General features: G+C 45.2%; 1 protein-coding gene across 4 annotated transcripts in view; it reads right to left on the bottom strand.

The window, feature by feature from the left end:
* Positions 1-6,883: 6,883 nt before the first annotated feature.
* Positions 6,884-18,632, bottom strand: part of LOC129832544 (stromal interaction molecule 1-like) — an 80,719-nt gene continuing 68,970 nt past the window's right edge. For 2 of the 4 annotated variants that reach the window (XM_055896688.1, XM_055896686.1), the window contains 4 exons: positions 16,380-16,480; positions 16,015-16,247; positions 10,703-10,769; positions 6,884-9,341 (listed from right to left, as the gene is read on the bottom strand). In XM_055896688.1, the coding sequence (XP_055752663.1) occupies positions 8,807-9,341; positions 10,703-10,769; positions 16,015-16,247; positions 16,380-16,480 (936 nt within the window). In that variant the 3' untranslated portion in view covers positions 6,884-8,806. Of the gene's footprint in view, positions 9,342-10,702; positions 10,770-12,529; positions 12,611-16,014; positions 16,248-16,379; positions 16,481-18,632 lie in introns of all 4 variants that reach the window. The other 2 variants (XM_055896689.1, XM_055896687.1) reach the window with 2 other exon arrangements.

Genomic DNA, 18,632 nt, shown 5'->3' on the forward strand with positions numbered 1-18,632 from the left:
CACCAATCCAACTTTTGGATTCAGACCCCTTGACTTTTTCCACATTTTGTTACGTTACGGCCTTATTCTAAAATTGATTAAATTACTTTGTTCCTCATCAATCTACACACAACACCCCATAGTGACTAAGCGAAAAAAAATTGTTTTTAAATGTACAGAAATATCCAATATACATATGTTTTCAGACCTTTTGCTATGAGACTAGAAATTGAGCTCAGGTGCATCCTGTTTCCATTGATAATCCTTGAGATGTTTTCCACAACTTGATTGGAGCCCACCTGTGGTAAATTAAATTGATTGGACATGATTTGGAAAGGCAGACACCTGTCTATAGAAATATGAACGGAGCAAAGTACAAAGAGATCCTTGATGAAAACCTGCTCCAGAGCACTCAGGACCTCAGACTGGGGCAAAGGTTCACCATCCAAAAGGACAATGACCCAAAACGCACTGCCAAGACAACGCAGGAGTGGCTTCGGGACAAGTCTCTGAATGTCTTTGAGTGACCGAGCCACAGCCCGGACTTGAACCCGATCGAACATATCTGGAGAGACCTGAAAATAGCTTGTCAGCGATGCTCCCCATCCAACCTGACAGAGCTTGAGAGGATCTGCAGAGAAGAATGGAAGAACCTCCACAAATACAAGTGTGCCAAGCTTGTAGCATCATACCCAAAGAAGACTTGAGGTTGTAATCGCTGCCAAAAGTGATTCAGCAAAGTACTCAGTAAAGGGCCTGAATACTTATGTAAATGTGATAGTTCAGTTTTTTATTTTTTTTATTTATAAATTTGCAAAAATAGTAGTCCTTCTCAAACTGCTCATAGCACCAGCCAAGGGCGTTGATCGCTGGCGTGAAACCCTGTGGGATAGAATGGTATGATGAGCAATTGTGAAGGTGTCATTGTAGTCCTACAGCCCATGCATAATGATAACGTTCTGAACATAATTTGGACCAACCTGCTCTACTGCTTCTTCTGCCCTTGGAATGTCTTTCTTGACTCCTTGGCCCTTAAATATAATGATGGTATTGTCAAAAGACATTACTATCATTGAACTTAGAATGACTACAGAGACTGACTGTGTCATCAAACTGAGTGTTTCACCTCGGACCTGCATGAGGACTATGGCCTAGTTTTACATGGACACTGTGTCCCCGCAGACAGAAAGCTCCGCTCTCGTAGTGTCTCACAGCAGTCTGGATGTCTGGAGACACACCCTGCTGGCCCCAAAACAGCATACGGGCCACGGCTTGCTATAGAAGAGCAGTTCAACCATTATCACAAAGATTTTGTCAGATGATGTTTAATACTGAAAACCATAAGACAGATGTATAGAACCTCTGCATCTGCAGCTCCATTGCGGGCCTAGAGTTTTAACCAGTGAAATATATCATGGTTTTCTTTGATTTGGAACACCAGCACATCCTCGTTCAAGTAAATAGATTCTACAAACATCTACAATACAGACAGAGCAGAGGAGGAGCTGTTTTAGGATTGTGTAATACACACAGCCGAGATGATCTTGATTCAACCACGAAGGCCTACCTGCTGAGGTGAGGGGTTATGCTGGTCAGAGGATGTCCGCTTGGCGATGTCAGAGTAGTAGGGATACCCAGCTCACCCATCTGGTGCAGATGCCCGAGGAGCAGCAGGGCCAGTCTCCAGTCCTTCTGGGCTGACAGCAGAGACAGTAGCCATGCCTGGAGGATGAGGAGAATAAGAAAAATGCAAAGTATTAACAGGGGGCCCAAAGTATAAATAAACTCCTGGCTCTAGTCATCAAGACAGACACCTGAATACCCATTCTCCTTCACCCACCTTATTGGCCTGCCTCTCCACTTCTACACCACTGCTGTAGAGCACTGATGAGAGGTGTAGAGCTCTGTTGTTCCCCAGACAGCCAGCTTGCAGCAGAAGGGCCATTATCCTGTTAACTAGTCGAGTGGATCCAGTGCTCTCTTAACACAGTTAAAACAGAGACAAGGAGTACAGAGACCTTCCCACTGATGCAGATCAACCTTTCTGCCACCTGGGTATACAGTATAAACAATAACATTAGAGAGATTTCAACATCCTCATTAAATGGTGTTAGCTGGTGTGACACCTTCGGAGGAAAAAATTGTTGAATTTATCATTATAACCAGCTCTTACCATGCTTGGAGTTCAGTAGCTTTGGCAGTCATACTGCACAACGTCTTTAAATTGCACTGGGTGTCTCCCAGGGTTCACAGTGTGGTGTCACAGCTCAATGATATTGAATGTCTGCTCATGATAAGCATCCATACAGTTCTCTGGAAAACAGAGGTAGTGTCAGTTTGAATGGAGTGACACAAACTTTGTGAGCCACTAAATTTTTATTTTATACACCATCCTGCCATCTAGTGGATATTACACATCATTACCAGAATCTTGTTTCTGTCTGGTTCTCAATAAATATCCAGTCAACTTGACATGAAGCTCCAACTGAAACTCCTGACAGGACTGTATCCATCCAGTCAATTTCAGACTCCTAATATGGTCTGGAACAACGACTTCAGACTGTGGGAGACGAGTGAATACAGGTATAACACAGGTTTTGTTTAATTAAAGATGGATTTGAATGTGTCTGACTGATTGTTACCATCCTGAAGTCAGGTATTCTGTTACGATACTACACCAACGGTCCATAATATCCTTCAATACCTCTCATAAATTGACCTCCACTGACCACAAAGCAGCCGTCCGTGTCATACAGGTGTATAGGATCTCAGAACCTGTAAGAAACCAGTTCTTGCTGGATCGAATCCCCGAGCTGACAAGGTAAAAATCTGTCGTTCTGCCCCTGAGCAAGGCAGTTAACCCACTGTTCCCCGAGCGCCGAAGACGTGGATGTCGATTAAGGCAGCCCCCCGCATCTCTCTGACTCTGAGGGGTTGGATTAAATGCAGAAGACACATTTCAGTTGAAGGCATTCAGTTGTACAACTGACTAGGTATCCCCTTTTCCCTTTCCATATTCAAAATGCTATAGTGCTCTTTTTTTATCCGGTTCATCCTTACCTGTGTTCTGCAGTATGAACCGAATGCCAAGAGTGTGTAAAGCAGTAATCTAGGCAAAGGGTGGCTACTTTGAAGAATCAAAATCTAAAATATATTTTGATTGTTACTTTTTTGGATACTACATGATTCCACGTGTTTTTCATAGTTGTGATGTCTTCACTATTAGTCTACAATTTAGAAATTTAAAAAATAAAGAAAAACCCTTGAATGAGTAGGTGTGTCCAAACTTTTGAATGGTACTGTGTATATAAATATACACTGCTCAAAAAAATAAAGGGAACACTTAAACAACACAATGTAACTCCAAGTCAATCACACTTCTGTGAAATCAAACTGTCCACTTAGGAAGCAACACTGATTGACAATAAATTGCACATGCTGTTGTGCAAATGGAATAGACAAAAGGTGGAAATTATAGGCAATTAGCAAGACACCCCCCAAAACAGGAGTGATTCTGCAGGTGGTGACCACAGACCACAGACCACTTCTCAGTTCCTATGCTTCCTGGCTGATGTTTTGGTTTGTGGGGCCGCACAGCCCTCCATGTGCTCGCCAGAGGTAGCCTGACTGCCATTAGGTACCGAGATGAGATCCTCAGACCCCTTGTGAGACCATATGCTGACACATGCACATTTGTGGCCTGCTGGAGGTCATTTTGCAGGGCTCTGGCAGTGTAGCTCCTTGCACAAAGGCGGAGGTAGCGGTCTTGCTGCTGGGTTGTTGCCCTCCTACGGCCTCCTCCACGTCTCCTGATGTACTGGCCTGTCTCCTGGTAGCGCCTCCATGCTCTGGACACTACGCTGACAGACACAGCAAACCTTTTTGCCACAGCTCGCATTGATGTGCCATCCTGGATGAGCTGCACTACCTGAGCCACTTGTGTGGGTTGTAGACTCCGTCTCATGCTACCACTAGAGTGAGAGCACCGCCAGCATTCAAAAGTGACCAAAACATCAGCCAGGAAGCATAGGAATGAGAAGTGGTCTGTGGTCACCACCTGCAGAATCACTCCTGTTTTGGGGGGTGTCTTGCTAATTGCCTATAATTTCCACCTTTTGTCTATTCCATTTGCACAACAGCATGTGCAATTTATTGTCAATCAGTGTTGCTTCCTAAGTGGACAGTTTGATTTCACAGAAGTGTGATTGACTTGGAGTTACATTGTGTTGTTTAAGTGTTCCCTTAATTTTTTTGAGCAGTGTATATTTACAAAAATAAATATATGGGGGATTGGAAATGATGCAGACAATAACATTCATGGAAACCACAATCTATCTGCAATTTTAAGCTGATCTACACCTACAAAAATACATATTTTAATAAAGAAATAGGTAATAAAATGTTTGAGAAGTGAGGATGGAAGAGCATTATGTTGCCTGAACATTTGAATAATAAATTGGGAGTGGCAGTTTGTTTGGTAGTCTACGTGGTGAAAGACGCCATACATGTTTTCCTGGCAGCGTTGCATCAGGAATAACCAGATGGAGGACACACACCTGGCAACAGGGGAGAATAAAAGTCTAAAATATCACCCAACACAAAGCCCACATCTTTCAGCGTAACCGATGTGAAATGGCTAGCTAGTTAGCGGTGGTGCGCGCTAATAGTCTTTCAAACGGTGACGTCACTCGCTTTGAGACCTTGAAGTAGTGGTTCCCCTTGCTCTGCAAGGGCCGTGGCTTTTGTGGAGCGATGGGTAACGATGCTTCGTGGGTGACTGTTGTTAATGTGTGCAGAGATGGTTCGCGCCCGGATCGGGGCGAGGGGACGGATGTAAAGTTATACTGTTACATTGATGCTGTTGACCCGGATCACTGGTTGCTGCGGAAAAGGAGGAGGTCGAAAGGGGGGTGAATGTAACCGATGTGACACCAAAAGGTTCAGCAACACCAAACCATCTGTGTGGAGGGATAGCCGGAAAGCCTGCATAATAGTATGTACATCCAAAGTTGATACAGTTCTTTAAAATTAAGCAGCTAAATTGAAACATTACTGTGTGTGGGTATGACAGGTATTTTGAAAATAGATATAGTACAACATAGCCTACCTGTAAACTGAGGATAAACAGTAATACACACCTATCCCAGTAATGCTGGTTCATGGTCCGAGTGTGGAGGTGTTAATTTGTTTCAGATGACGGCTGCTCAATAAAAAGTAGGTTTTAATGATTTTAGCACAAGAAAGACAAACACTAAAATCAGTCAAATGAAAAGGTTACCAGTAGATACACAGATAAAGGGACATATAGTCAAATCTAGTTTACAAAAGCTATGTTTGCTGTCCTTTTGAATGGTAGAAACCTGAGAAAAAATTCCAATCACAAGAACCTGGACCAACATCCTCCCAGCGGTGAAAAGTACTGAAGTAAAATTACTTTAAAGTACTGCTTAAGTTGTTTTTTGGAGTATCTTTACTTTACTATTTTGATTTTTGACAACTTTTAATTTTACTTCACTACATTCCTAAAGAAAGTAATGTACTTTTTACACCATACATTTTCCATGACACCCAAAAGTACTTGTTACATTTTGAATGCTTAGCAGGACTGGAAAATTGCCTAAATCACACACAGTATAAAGAGAACATCCCTGGTCATCCCTACTGCCCCTGATCTGACAGACTCACTAAACACATGCTTTGTTTGTAATTTATGCCTGAGTGTTAGAGCATGGCCCTAGCTATCCGTGAATAAATTAAAAAAACTAGAAAATTATGCTGTCTGGTTTGCTTAATATAAGGAATTTGAAATTATTTATACTTTTAATACTTAAGTATATTTTAGCAATTACATTTACTTATGATACTTAAGCATATTTAAAACCAATTACTTTTACTCAAGTAGTATTTTACTGGGTGACTTTCACTTGAGTCATTTTCTATGAAGGTATCTTTACTTTTACTCAAGTATGACAACTGGGTACTTTTTCCACCACTGCATCCTGCTTTGTCCACCAGCGAAACAAGTGCTTATGTAAATAATGCAGAACGCTACACCTGTTAGCGCTACGCAAATCAGACGCTGGTCACGTGACCAACAGATTTAGGGATTATTTGAGAGATGGGGTCCAGGCAACTCAACCAAAAATTCACTCTGAATTTGTTACAGAATTTGAAAATGTTCACACATTTAATACATATTGCACTTGTGATTTCCTGTGAACTAGAGGGATAAGAAAGTAAACAAAAAAAAAGTATATATAAATGACAAAATCCCGGTATGTCATGTCTGTTCATTATGCAGTGCCAATTACTCTGTGATAACAGCACATACCAGCAGCATACCACCCTGCATACCACTGTTGGCTTGCTTCTGAAGCTAAGCAGGGTTGGTCCTGGTCAGTCCCTGGATGGGAGACCAGATGCTACTGGAAGTGGTGTTGGAGGGCCAGTAGGAGGCACTCTTTCCTCTGGTCTAAAAAAATAATAAAAATATCCCAATGCCCCAGGGCAGTGATTGGGGACACTGCCCTGTGTAGGGTGCCGTCTTTCGGATGGGACGTTAAACGGGTGTCCTGACTCTCTGAGGTCATTAAAGATCCCATGGCACTTATCGTAAGAGTAGGGGTGTTAACCCCGGTGTCCAGGCTAAATTCCCAATCTGGCCCTCAAACCATCATGGTCACCTAATAATCCCCAGTTTACAATTGGCTCATTCATCCCCCTCCTCTCCCCTGTAACTATTCCCCAGGTCGTTGCCGCAAATGAGAACATGTTCTCAGTCAACTTACCTGGTAAAATAACGGTAAAATAAAAAATAAAAAAATACCTTGCTACTGTTTTATGTGTTGGCATCATCATCCCTCAAACAAAGACCTCTTCGTATCTGATAAACACAGTCCATGTCTTTCATTCAAAATAGTTTATTGCTATCATGCAGGAGTGCCATAAAAGTCAAGAGAACGCCACAGAAGATGCAAAATATTTGTCTTTCTCTGTACAAATATATGTATTCATAAATAGAAGGTCAAAATGAGAAGTTGGGGTTAAAGTAGAGGTGGACAGAGATGATGCTCGAGCTGGCCTCTGCCTCAAGCCCATTATAGACATTAATACAGTAGCTGACATGCATCAATACAACTCAGTGCAGTATCCTGGCAACAGACAGACACTCACTGATAGACATCATAATCCATATTACAGCTTCATCGTGCAGAAGAGGTACAAACTACACTTTAAAAATGACCAATAGGAAGTTCATGTTTTCAACTGATCAATGAAAGAATGACATTTCTTTCTCATCCATACCATCCATCTCACTGTGTGAGGCCTCCATGGGGGGCGATGGTGTCGTTAGCAGCACAGCTTTGGTTATCAGATTCAGGAGCAGGCGAGCAGGTCAATTGTTTAGGAAGTTATTAGGAGAGTCCCTACTACCAGAATGCATTGCGACATCCGTTTCTAAACCATTTGTGCTTTCACAAAACCAATAATGGCAAGTGAGTTTATAATGGTGACACGTAGATACCATTACTGTGTGCTTGACTTTGGAGCTGTATAATGTGAATCTAGGTGATCAGGGTAGTCTACAGTACACGTTAAAGTAGCAAACACCTCTCGAAAATGCTCTACACACAACTTGGGAGTCTTCGATTTACAAATGCTGCCTGAAACTCGCTGCTTGAAATGGTGTGGGTGACAATGTCAAATTGATCACCTGATTTTAGTTTGGAGTCCCCAGATAAAAACAGAAGGCAGCGCTACTCATTCTAAAGCTGCCTCTAACTTACAACGGACAGTACATATATAGTTGTTGACAAGAATAAAGGCCACTGGACCCGAGTCTTTGTTTTGGCACTTAAAAAAATTAGCGTCTCCTCCAGCACTCCTAATGATTCACGTGATATCTCCTACAATTACAACACAGATTGATATGATTGGCAATTTGCAAATGTAGAGGTTTACTTCAATAAACATACATTGATACGAAATTCATATAGTTCAAGTAGTCATTTTAATAACCTCCTCCTCTATTAGGGAACTTGGATCAGGGCTATGATTGGGACAATTACACAAGGCAGTTACACAGGCCTTGTGCTTTGTATGTGCTGGGGTCTTCAAGGGGTTTAAATCAAGTTAGCACTTCCACTTCTAAAGGTGCACCATCCCAGGGAAATGTTTGCCTAGTTTGTGTCTTGCTGTGTCTGCAGCTGTACTGGAAGAGTTGTGATAACATTGACTGCTAGATTTCTTGTTAGCACAATTGACTCGGGAAGTTTTTGCAAGTATTGTTCAGCCCTTTTCAGCCCCCCCCCTCCCCTCCCCTCACCATTGACCAACTCTGACTGGCATTAAGTGCTCAATGTCCATCTGACATGTAACAAGGAGGTGGTCGGGGATTAACGACAAGAAACAGCTGAGTTTTTAAGTGTTGTCTAAGCAGAATAGGGACAAGAACCAAGCACACGCCTAAGAGAATTCAGAAAATATCAGTCAAACAAAGGTGAAGACATGCAAACTGATACAGGTTGAAGTAAGTAACAGAAGACATCCACCCAGGATACTTTTTTCCCTCTGAGCGACTGGCACACTTTCCTGCAAAATAAATAGTGCTTACATTCCACTATACAATACCACCCATTGCAAACATCATCGAATAGCTGGTTGCTCCCACAGTCCCTCAGAGAAAGTACCTAGAAAACCCTAAAGGCAAAGATTTGCGCCATCGCTTGTGACCAGTGAACAACCCAAAACAAGTTTTCCAAAACAGAAATAATAATAAGTGAAACACCTTTAATAGCTCTTTAATAGTCTTCAGTAGCCCTCGTTATTATTTCTTCTGTTTTTTGAAGATCTTGAAGGTGTGCTTCTTACGACTGGCGACGGAGTCTGTGTCTTCTCCCGTGGAGCCGCTGTCTTCCTCCAGAGGGCTCTTCTTGGAGGAGAGTTGAGGGATGCGGCTGCTTCCCTTGGCCCCTGCTGCTCCAGGCTGGCCCCCCGTGGGGGAGGGGGTGTCGGCGTCGGTGGAGTTGAGGCTGACGGAGCAGGAGGACTCTGACATGGACATACCGATGAGGCCAACGTCCATCTCTCCCAGGCTGGCTGATTTCTCGATGCTGTACACCTTCTTCATCAGGATGGGGCTCTCGAGGACTGGCTCGGTCTGGGCTCCTCCCTCGTGGACACGGTTCCCTCCATTATGTGTGTGGGCATGCAGGGAGGGCTCGTCAGAGGCGGAGCGGACAGGGGGACCATACAGGAAGGGGGTGGGTTTCACCAGGTGGCCCTTGGAGCTGTAGGCGGACAGACGATCACCGATTTGGGAGAGGGACAGGGAGGAGTCTGAGTCTGAGCGGTTCAGATCCCTGTGGAAGAACAGAAGAGAGTCGGTGGAGGAAGAGAGGGCCAGCGAGGCCCGGTCCAGAGACATTCTATCGCCTCTACCACCTAGGCACTTCAGGTAGATCTGAAAGAACTGGACAGATATAAGCAATGGCAGTAGCTCCATTTTCCCCTTTGATAGGCTAGGTGGATGTTTTAGCACCAGATGGAATGCTTACACCTTTATAATCCTTTCAGAACTATGCGGTACCTATGCGGTAAAGGCTAGGAATTGTTTCTGCACTGGCCCTGACTGAAAAGGGGATCCAAGCTAAAGCACTGCATGCTGGAGGTAATCTATCCAACGCCTGTAAAGCCAAGAACACTGTGGGCACTACGCGCCAACAGGACACTGTGGGCACTACGCGCCAACAGGACACTGTGGGCACTACGCGCCAACAGGACACTGTGGGCACTACGCGCCAACAGGACACTGTGGGCACTACGCGCCAACAGGACACTGTGGGCACCACGCGCCAACAGGACACTGTGGGCACCACGCGCCAACAGGACACTGTGGGCACCACGCGCCAACAGGACACTGTGGGCACCACGCGCCAACAGGACACTGTGGGCACCACGCGCCAACAGGACACTGTGGGCACCACGCGCCAACAGGACACTGTGGGCACTACGCGCCAACAGGACACTGTGGGCACTACGCGCCAACAGGACACTGTGGGCACTACTCAGAAACTGGAACTCCACTCCTGTTAGTAGTTCAGGCAGGGGGCAGGGTAGTTTGGGCTACCAGGAAAGACAAGGGTTGGGAGTGGATGGAAAAACTCAAATATGTAAGAATAAAACAAAATGGATTTTCAAAGAAAAGTATTAATGCCCAGGTTGCAAAATGGGTGAGTTATAGTCAGATGAAACTATCGTTAATGAAAATGAGAAAACACTGCAACCCAGATATGGAAAAAAATGTAATATACTACAGGTGAAACGAATGGGTGAAAAAGTAGGCGGGTAGAAAAACCAAGGCGCATGCGGTGCGTGTGGAGGGAAGAGAGCAGAGGGGTACCCGAAGCTGCTGCTGCGCTGGAAGTCTGGGATGGTGTCCATGGGCTGAAAATAAGACGAGTGATAGAAATGGGAGGAATGAGGAGCGGAGGCGTGTAAGGAGGAGGAGGAGGAGTGGAAGGAGTGGGCCTGACGGTAAGGAGGAGATGGGGAGGAGCAGATGATCGAGGGGTGTGAGACAGCCGAGGACAGGAGAGGCAGGGGGAGAGCCTCAAACTGTTGGAAGGACTGGTTGTGTGACTGTTGGTGGGTGGCCCTAGACCTGGATGGGTAGGAGGTGCCGTCTCCCTGCTGCCCCACCAACAGGCAGGTTTCTACCAACCTCTGAGAGCCCATGGCCAGCTGGGAGTCCATGTGGCGCTGACGCAGGGACATCATACTGGGAGCTGCTGACACAACACAGAACAACACCATTATCAACAACCAAAGTCTGATTATACACAACACACAGAGTGAGGGAAGAAGGTAGGTTGGAATTAGACAGGGAGGGCAGGAGACATGGGTGTTGGAGACATTTCAGTCCTGAATTGGTGTTGTTGACCACTGTTCTGAGCACTTCAGTAACGTTTGGTTGTGAGAAAGGCAAGTGATGGCTGTTCAATTACCTGGGTCTTAGCTATGCCATAGCATTAAACAAGAGAAAATGAGGGATGGCACTGTGGTGAGACGTATGGCTGGTGTCTGGTGAGACGTTTGGCTGGTGTCTGGTGAGACGTATGGCTGGTGTCTGGTGAGACGTATGGCTGGTGTCTGGTGAGACGTATGGCTGGTGTCTGGTGAGACGTTTGACTGGTGTCTGGTGAGACGTTTGGCTGGTGTCTGGTGAGACGTATGGCTGGTGTCTGGTGAGACGTATGGCTGGTGTCTGGTGAGACGTATGGCTGGTGTCTGGTGAGACGTATGGCTGGTGTCTGGTGAGACGTATGGCTGGTGTCTGGTGAGACGTTTGACTGGTGTCTGGTGAGACGTTTGACTGGTGTCTGGTGAGACGTTTGACTGGTGTCTGGTGAGACGTTTGACTGGTGTCTGGTGAGACGTTTGACTGGTGTCTGGTGAGACGTTTGACTGGTGTCTGGTGAGACGTTTGACTGGTGTCTGGTGAGACGTATGGCTGGTGTCTGGTGAGACGTTTGACTGGTGTCTGGTGAGACGTTTGACTGGTGTCTGGTGAGACGTTTGACTGGTGTCTGGTGAGACGTATGGCTGGTGTCTGGTGAGGATATTTGTCATAACTAATCCTTCCTCTTTCATTTGTAAAATCAGGCAGTGTGTTGTGAGAGGGTCTAAGAGTTCTCTGGGTGATGCGGAAGATGAGGATCAGAGAAAGAAGAGCAAGTCATTGGACAGCTTGAGACAGTACGGCCAGGGATACATGGACACAGCATAGACAGTTTTCCTTCTCTATCTACAGGCCCTGTCCCAGGCCAGAATGTAACAGCTATATCCATCTATAGTCCCTGTCCCAGGCCAGTGTTACAGCTATATCCATCTATAGTCCCTGTCCCAGGCCAGTGTTACAGCTATATCCATCTACAGGCCCTGTCCCAGGCCAGTGTTACAGCTATATCCATCTACAGGCCCTGTCCCAGGCCAGTGTTACAGCTATATCCATCTACAGTCCCTGTCCCAGGCCAGTGTTACAGCTATATCCATCTACAGGCCCTGTCCCAGGCCAGTGTTACAGCTATATCCATCTACAGTCCCTGTCCCAGGCCAGTGTTACAGCTATATCCATCTACAGTCCCTGTCCCAGGCCAGTGTTACAGCTATATCCATCTACATACCCCTGCCATAGGCCAGTGTTACAGCTTTATCCATCTACAGGCCCTGTCCCAGGCCAGTGTTACAGCTTTATCCATCTACAGTCCCTGTCCCAGGCCAGTGTTACAGCTTTATCCATCTACAGGCCCTGTCCCAGGCCAGTGTTACAGCTTTATCCATCTACAGGCCCTGTCCCAGGCCAGTGTTACAGCTATATCCATCTACAGTCCCTGTCCCAGGCCAGTGTTACAGCTATATCCATCTACATACCCCTGCCCTAGGCCACAGAGTTACAGTATGTGCTCTGTGAGGTTGACAGGGGTGTGTGACTTAAGGAGAGAGAGCGTTGAGGTCAGGACAAAGGGGAATAAGTAGCTAACAGGCCAACCAGAGTATTTCCTGAGGGACTGGCTGTCAGAACCCACGGACCACAGATCACTGGGTCGCCGGTCCTTGAGGCAATTGGTGTCTGCGGGTGGACCAGAGACACGAACGGCAGCCGCAGCCGAAAACCAAAGAGAAAGTGTTGGTGGGAGGAGAGAGAGGAAGTGAAGGAGGAGGGAACATGTAATTAATGTGGATTAGAATACTTACTAGAGGACTGTAGTGACAGAGCTCTAGAAGGAGACTGCAGCACCAGAACTCAGATTACCACCGCAGTTAGTATCAGCCCTTCTCTCTGGGTCAGCTATAAACATAACCCAGACAGTATCAGTCCTTCTCTCTGGGTCTGCTATAATCATATCCCAGACAGTTAGTATCAGACCTTCTCTCTGGGTCTGCTATAATCATATCCCAGACAGTATCAGTCCTTCTCTCTGGGTGAGCTATAATCATAGCCCAGACAGTATCAGTCCTTCTCTCTGGGTCAGCTATAATCATATCCCAGACAGTTAGTATCAGACCTTCTCTCTGGGTCTGCTATAATCATAGCCCAGACAGTATCAGTCCTTCTCTCTGGGTCAGCTATAATCATAGCCCAGACAGTATCAGTCCTTCTCTCTGGGTCAGCTATAATCATATCCCAGACAGTTATCATAGCCCAGACAGTATCAGTCCTTCTCTCTGGGTGAGTTATAATCATAACCCAGAAAATATCAGTCCTTCTCTCTGGGTCTGCTATAATCATAACCCAGAAAATATCAGTCATTCTCTCTGGGTCTGCTATAATCATAAACCAAGACAGTTAGTATCAGCCATTCTCTCTGGGTCTGCTATAATCATAGCCCAGACATTGTCAGTCCTTCTCTCTGGGTCTGCTATAATCATAAACCCAGACAGTCAGTATCAGCCATTCTCTCTGGGTCTGCTATAATCATAGCCCAGACGGTATCAGTCCTTCTCTCTGGGTCTGCTATAATCATAAACCAAGACAGTTAGTATCAGCCATTCTCTCTGGGTCTGCTATAATCATAAACCCAGACAGTTAGTATCAGCCCTTCTCTCTGGGTCAGCTATAATCATAGCCCAGACAGTATCAGCCCTTCTCTCTGGGTCTGCTATAATCATAGCCAAGACACTATCAGTCCTTCTCTCTGGGTCAGCTATAATCATAGCCCAGACAGTATCAGTCCTTCTCTCTGGGTCAGCTATAAACATAGCCCAGAAGGTATCAGTCCTTCTCTCTGGGTCAGCTATAATCATAGCCCAGAAGGTATCAGTCCTTCTCTCTGGGTCTGCTATAATCATAGCCAAGACACTATCAGTCCTTCTCTCTGGGTCAGCTATAATCATAAACCCAGACAGTTAGTATTAGACCTTCTCTCTGGGTCAGCTATAATCATAACCCAGACACTGCCCAGTAGAGCTGGGTACCAGTAGAGCTCAGAGCTGGGTACCAGGAGACCAGTACACATTGGCTTTATATGTCAACATTATGTTGTGACAAATATAATACATTTAGGTTGCCAAAAGACTAGAAATAGACATAAGAACTAAAGTATGTTGTTTGCATCATAACTCCCTTTGAGACCGTAACTGGTTAATAAAAGCTGTAATTCTCAATTCAAAAGAAGAAACCCTGAGTATGGAATTCCTTAGTGGCTGAAAAAAAGTGATACAGTGCATTCGGAAAGTATTCAGACCCCTTGACTTTTTCCACATTTTGTTACGTTACAGCCTTATTCTAAAATTGATAATAAAAAATAAAAAAATCCTAAATCTACACACAATACCCTATAATGACAAAGCAAAAACAGGTTTTTCATTTTCTTTTGCAAATTTATAACCATGCCATCAGGTAGAAGGAATTGTCCGTAGAGCTCAGAGACAGGATTGTGTCGAGGCACAGGACACCAAAAACATTCTGCAGCATTGAAGGTCCTCAAGAACACAGTGGCCTCCATCATTATTAAATGGAAGAAGTTTGAAACCACCAAGACTCTTGGATTTGCCAAAAGGCACTTACAGGACTCTCAGACCATGAGAAACAAGATGCTCTGGTCTGATGAAACCAAGATTGAACTCCTTGGCCTGAATGCCAAGTGTCACGTCTGGAGGAAACCTGGCACCATCCCTACGGTGAAGCAGGGTGGTGGCAGCATCATGATGTGGGGATGTTTTCCGCGGCAGATACTGGGAGACTAATCAGGATCGAGGGCAAAGATGAACGGAGAAAAGTACAGAGAGATCCTTGATGAAAACCTGCTCCAGAGCGCTCAGGAACTTCCAACAGGACAACGACCCTAAGCACACAACTAAGACAATGCAGGAGTGGCTTCGGGACAAGTCTCTGAATGTCCCTGAGTGGCCCAACAAGAGTCAAGACTTGAACGCGATCGAATATCTCTGGAGACCTGAAAATAGTTGTGTAACAACGCTCCCCATCCAACCTGACAGAGCTTGAGAGGATCTGGAGAGAAGAGTAGGAGAAACTCCTCAAAAACAGGTGTGGCAAGCGTGTGGAGTCATACCCAAGAAGACTCGAGGCTGTAATCACAGCCAATGGTGGTTTACAGTACTGAGAAAAGGATCTGAATACTTATGTAAATGTCAAATTTACATTTTTTTATACATTTGCCCAAAAATCTAAAAAACTATTTTTGCTTCGTCATTATGGGGTACTGTGTGTAGATTGATGAGGGGGGAAACTGTTTAATCAATTTTAACGTAATAAAATGTGGAAAAAGTCAAGGGGTCTGAATACTTTCTGAATGGAGTATAACATGTACCCCCAGGGGAATGACAATAGGAAGCAAGGCTATGTGAGAAAGTAAAACAAACGGTCTACCAGGCAGCACTACAAGGCCATTGTGCCTTCTTCTTTCCCAAATATAGGCCTAGACCAAAGCTAAAGCCTTAGAAAGTTTACAGGAGTACTGGAGGACCATGGCCTTTCATATTGATTACTATTACTTCATGTTCAGCACATTCCATTAGTCAGACTAGGAGACAACTGCTAAAAATAGATCAGCACAAAGATTTGGTGTCATGAAGCATGTATTTTTTCAGAGGCTCAATTTTCACAGCATGGGATATCAACATTGTGCACCTTGTTCTCATCTTACACTTCATCCCAGAAGTGAAATTCCCATATATCAAGGCAACAATCATTTCCAAAATGGAACAAAATAACCAACTGAAAACATGTATTAAAAAAACAGGTGAAATTACAATTCATATATTATAGATTTGCAAACACACAACAACCTCAAATCACAGACAAACAACCTGAATCCCTTCACCAACAAGGCTGCTCATTTTGTAAATTCATAGAATCGTTGATAAATCGTTAATGATAATACTTTGTGGCTGAATGCTAATTTTCATATGAGAGCTGATTTTTGGATTTCCCCAGGAGGCCCTTGGTGTATTTAGGGGTTATTTTGCTACCGAGTCCCACAGTGGAGCCGGGGGAGTCGGGCGAGCCCTTACATTGCAGAGTTCCGGGCGATATGATGTCCTCGTCCATGTCGTCCATGTCATCAGACATAATGAAGTGCTGGGGCGTGGCCCGGCCACCCATGATGCTGGGGTCAAGGTTCAGGGTGGAGGCCAGAGAGGAGAGCCCAGGGTTGTTGACGATGGTGAACCCCGTCAGAATCTCAATCTGCTGCCAGCGGTGCAGCCTCTCCCTCAGAGCAGCAGTCACCTCACCCAGGGCTTGTCTGGACCGGAGGAGAGGAGAGGGAGACGGGGAGGAGGAGAACAGAGGGATACAAGCACAGATCACAATGTGAACATATATATAGGAGATATTGGCTTAGACAAATCCCAATACATCTTTAAATTAAACTCACTTGGCTGTCAGAATTTGGTGATCCACATTATCCAGACAGGAGCTGTGTGCCACATGGAAGGTCCCAAATATGGTGTTCCTCTTCTTCTTGATCTTCTCTGCCTGCAGTCACACACACAAGAGAAAACATTACTCCCCCATTTTGTCACACTAAGGGTCCAGAGTATCTCCTGCTCACATGGACAAGGTAATCTCCTGGACCTACTCATACGGTTGTCATGTCTCTGGCTGATTAAATTATATGACAGGCTATTTTATCAAATCGATTACCTAACATTTGATTGATTACGTGATTTTATATCAATAGCAGTCAATTACTAATCGTCACCTTATTCAGTCTCATCTGAAAGTCGTAAAATTCTTGGTTATCTTCACAAACTCTGGCTAACAAGTTGAATCAGTAATACAAAAATTGGCTTAATTATTCATTTACTAAATAATCACACAGAACTACATGTACACAGGATGGATCATACATCGATTAGTAATAATGTCATAAAACAAAGAGTCCCTAGTGGACAAAACCGTCATGACGGCTGTGTTTGAATGAAAGAGCGGGAAGACTGAGGGACAAAGGGATTGGGTCCCTATCGGACCTTGAGAAGCTATGCTACTGTAAATACAGAATCTTATGCATTCTAATAACCGCCCATTCGGAATAGGAGAATGCAAGATATATATTTACACTGAGACAGGTTTGCCCAGCAGAGATAGCCATTGTCCTTTGAATAATTTTTCTGGACGTTATACCCTGTCGTTCTTATTAGGAAATTGTCTGTCCTTTCCTAAGCCACGTACGTTTACAGCTGCAGCTGATTACTCGACTTCTAGGATGTATCACTTCTTCTTTAATGAATACGTTTTCAAAGTTCATACCATTTTGCCATAATCAGTTCGCGCTGTGTTCTAGCTGGTCTAGTAGAAATTCATCCTTCCAGCGTGGTGGTGATCACCTCCACGTGATCTGGTCTCATGTAAATTTTATCATGTAGAGTGGATATTCAACCATTTGCAACCACAGCTCACACTAGGGTTTGCTTAGTCTGACGTGAATTGGGTCACGGGGGCTTTTATACTGGAGAAGAGAAGGGCGTGTTCCATCCCTCTCCAACCAATGTCTGTTCACTTGGGCGAGGCCATTGAGCGAGCATAGTTTACTTGTGAAAATAATTACCTCATTTAGAAGGCTAAAATTACATTAGTTTTCATAAATAGTTTCATATTTAAACATTTAAATTGCACAACAATTCCATGTGATTCTGATAACTAGAACATGTAGACTTTCCAAGATACAGTTTATATTGTCCTATCATCAGATATAATGTCCCAGACAACAACTGATCTGACATCATATTCTATAAGTACCAACGGATACTTTCAACTGGTTGGATTACTGAAATATTGTTCCGTTCCCAACCTTTTGACGTTATTGTATTACAAAGTCTCTCTCTGTGGTAACAACAGATTTTCAAAGGTCAATTTTTGTAGAGTGGAGACTGAAGGGGTAAAGGTATTTATGGGGGGTGGGGTCATAAACCGGTGGGGGGGAAGAGCGGGAAAGGGGATTTTATGACCCTCACCCAACAGGGCAAAGTCATGACACGGCCTCTCTCTCTCTCCCTAGTCCTCATGCGGCCTCTCTCCCTCCCTAGTAGGGTCATGCGGCCTCTCTCCCTAGTAGGGTCATGCGGCCTCTCTCCCTAGTAGGGTCATGCGGCCTCTCTCCCTAGTAGGGTCATGCGGCCTCTCTCCCTAGTAGAGTCATGCGGCCTCTCTCCCTAGTAGGGTCATGCGGCCTCTCTCCCTAGTAGGGTCATGCGGCCTCTCTCCCTAGTAGGGTCATGCGGCCTCTCTCCCTAGTAGGGTCATGCGGCCTCTCTCCCTAGTAGGGTCATGCGGCCTCTCTCCCTAGTAGGGTCATGCGGCCTCTCTCCCTAGTAGGGTCATGCGGCCTCTCTCCCTAGTAGGGTCATGCGGCCTCTCTCCCTAGTAGGGTCATGCGGCCTCTCTCCCTAGTAGGGTCATGCGGCCTCTCTCCCTAGTAGGGTCATGCGGCCTCTCTCCCTAGTAGGGTCATGCGGCCTCTCTCCCTAGTAGGGTCATGCGGCCTCTCTCCCTAGTAGGGTCATGCGGCCTCTCTCCCTAGTAGGGTCATGCGGCCTCTCTCCCTAGTAGGGTCATGCGGCCTCTCTCCCTAGTAGGGTCATGCGGCCTCTCTCCCTAGTAGGGTCATGCGGCCTCTCTCCCTAGTAGG

Source organism: Salvelinus fontinalis, chromosome 33 (genome assembly GCF_029448725.1).
Source record: "Salvelinus fontinalis isolate EN_2023a chromosome 33, ASM2944872v1, whole genome shotgun sequence".
In the NCBI taxonomy this organism is placed as follows: Eukaryota; Metazoa; Chordata; class Actinopteri; order Salmoniformes; family Salmonidae; genus Salvelinus; species Salvelinus fontinalis.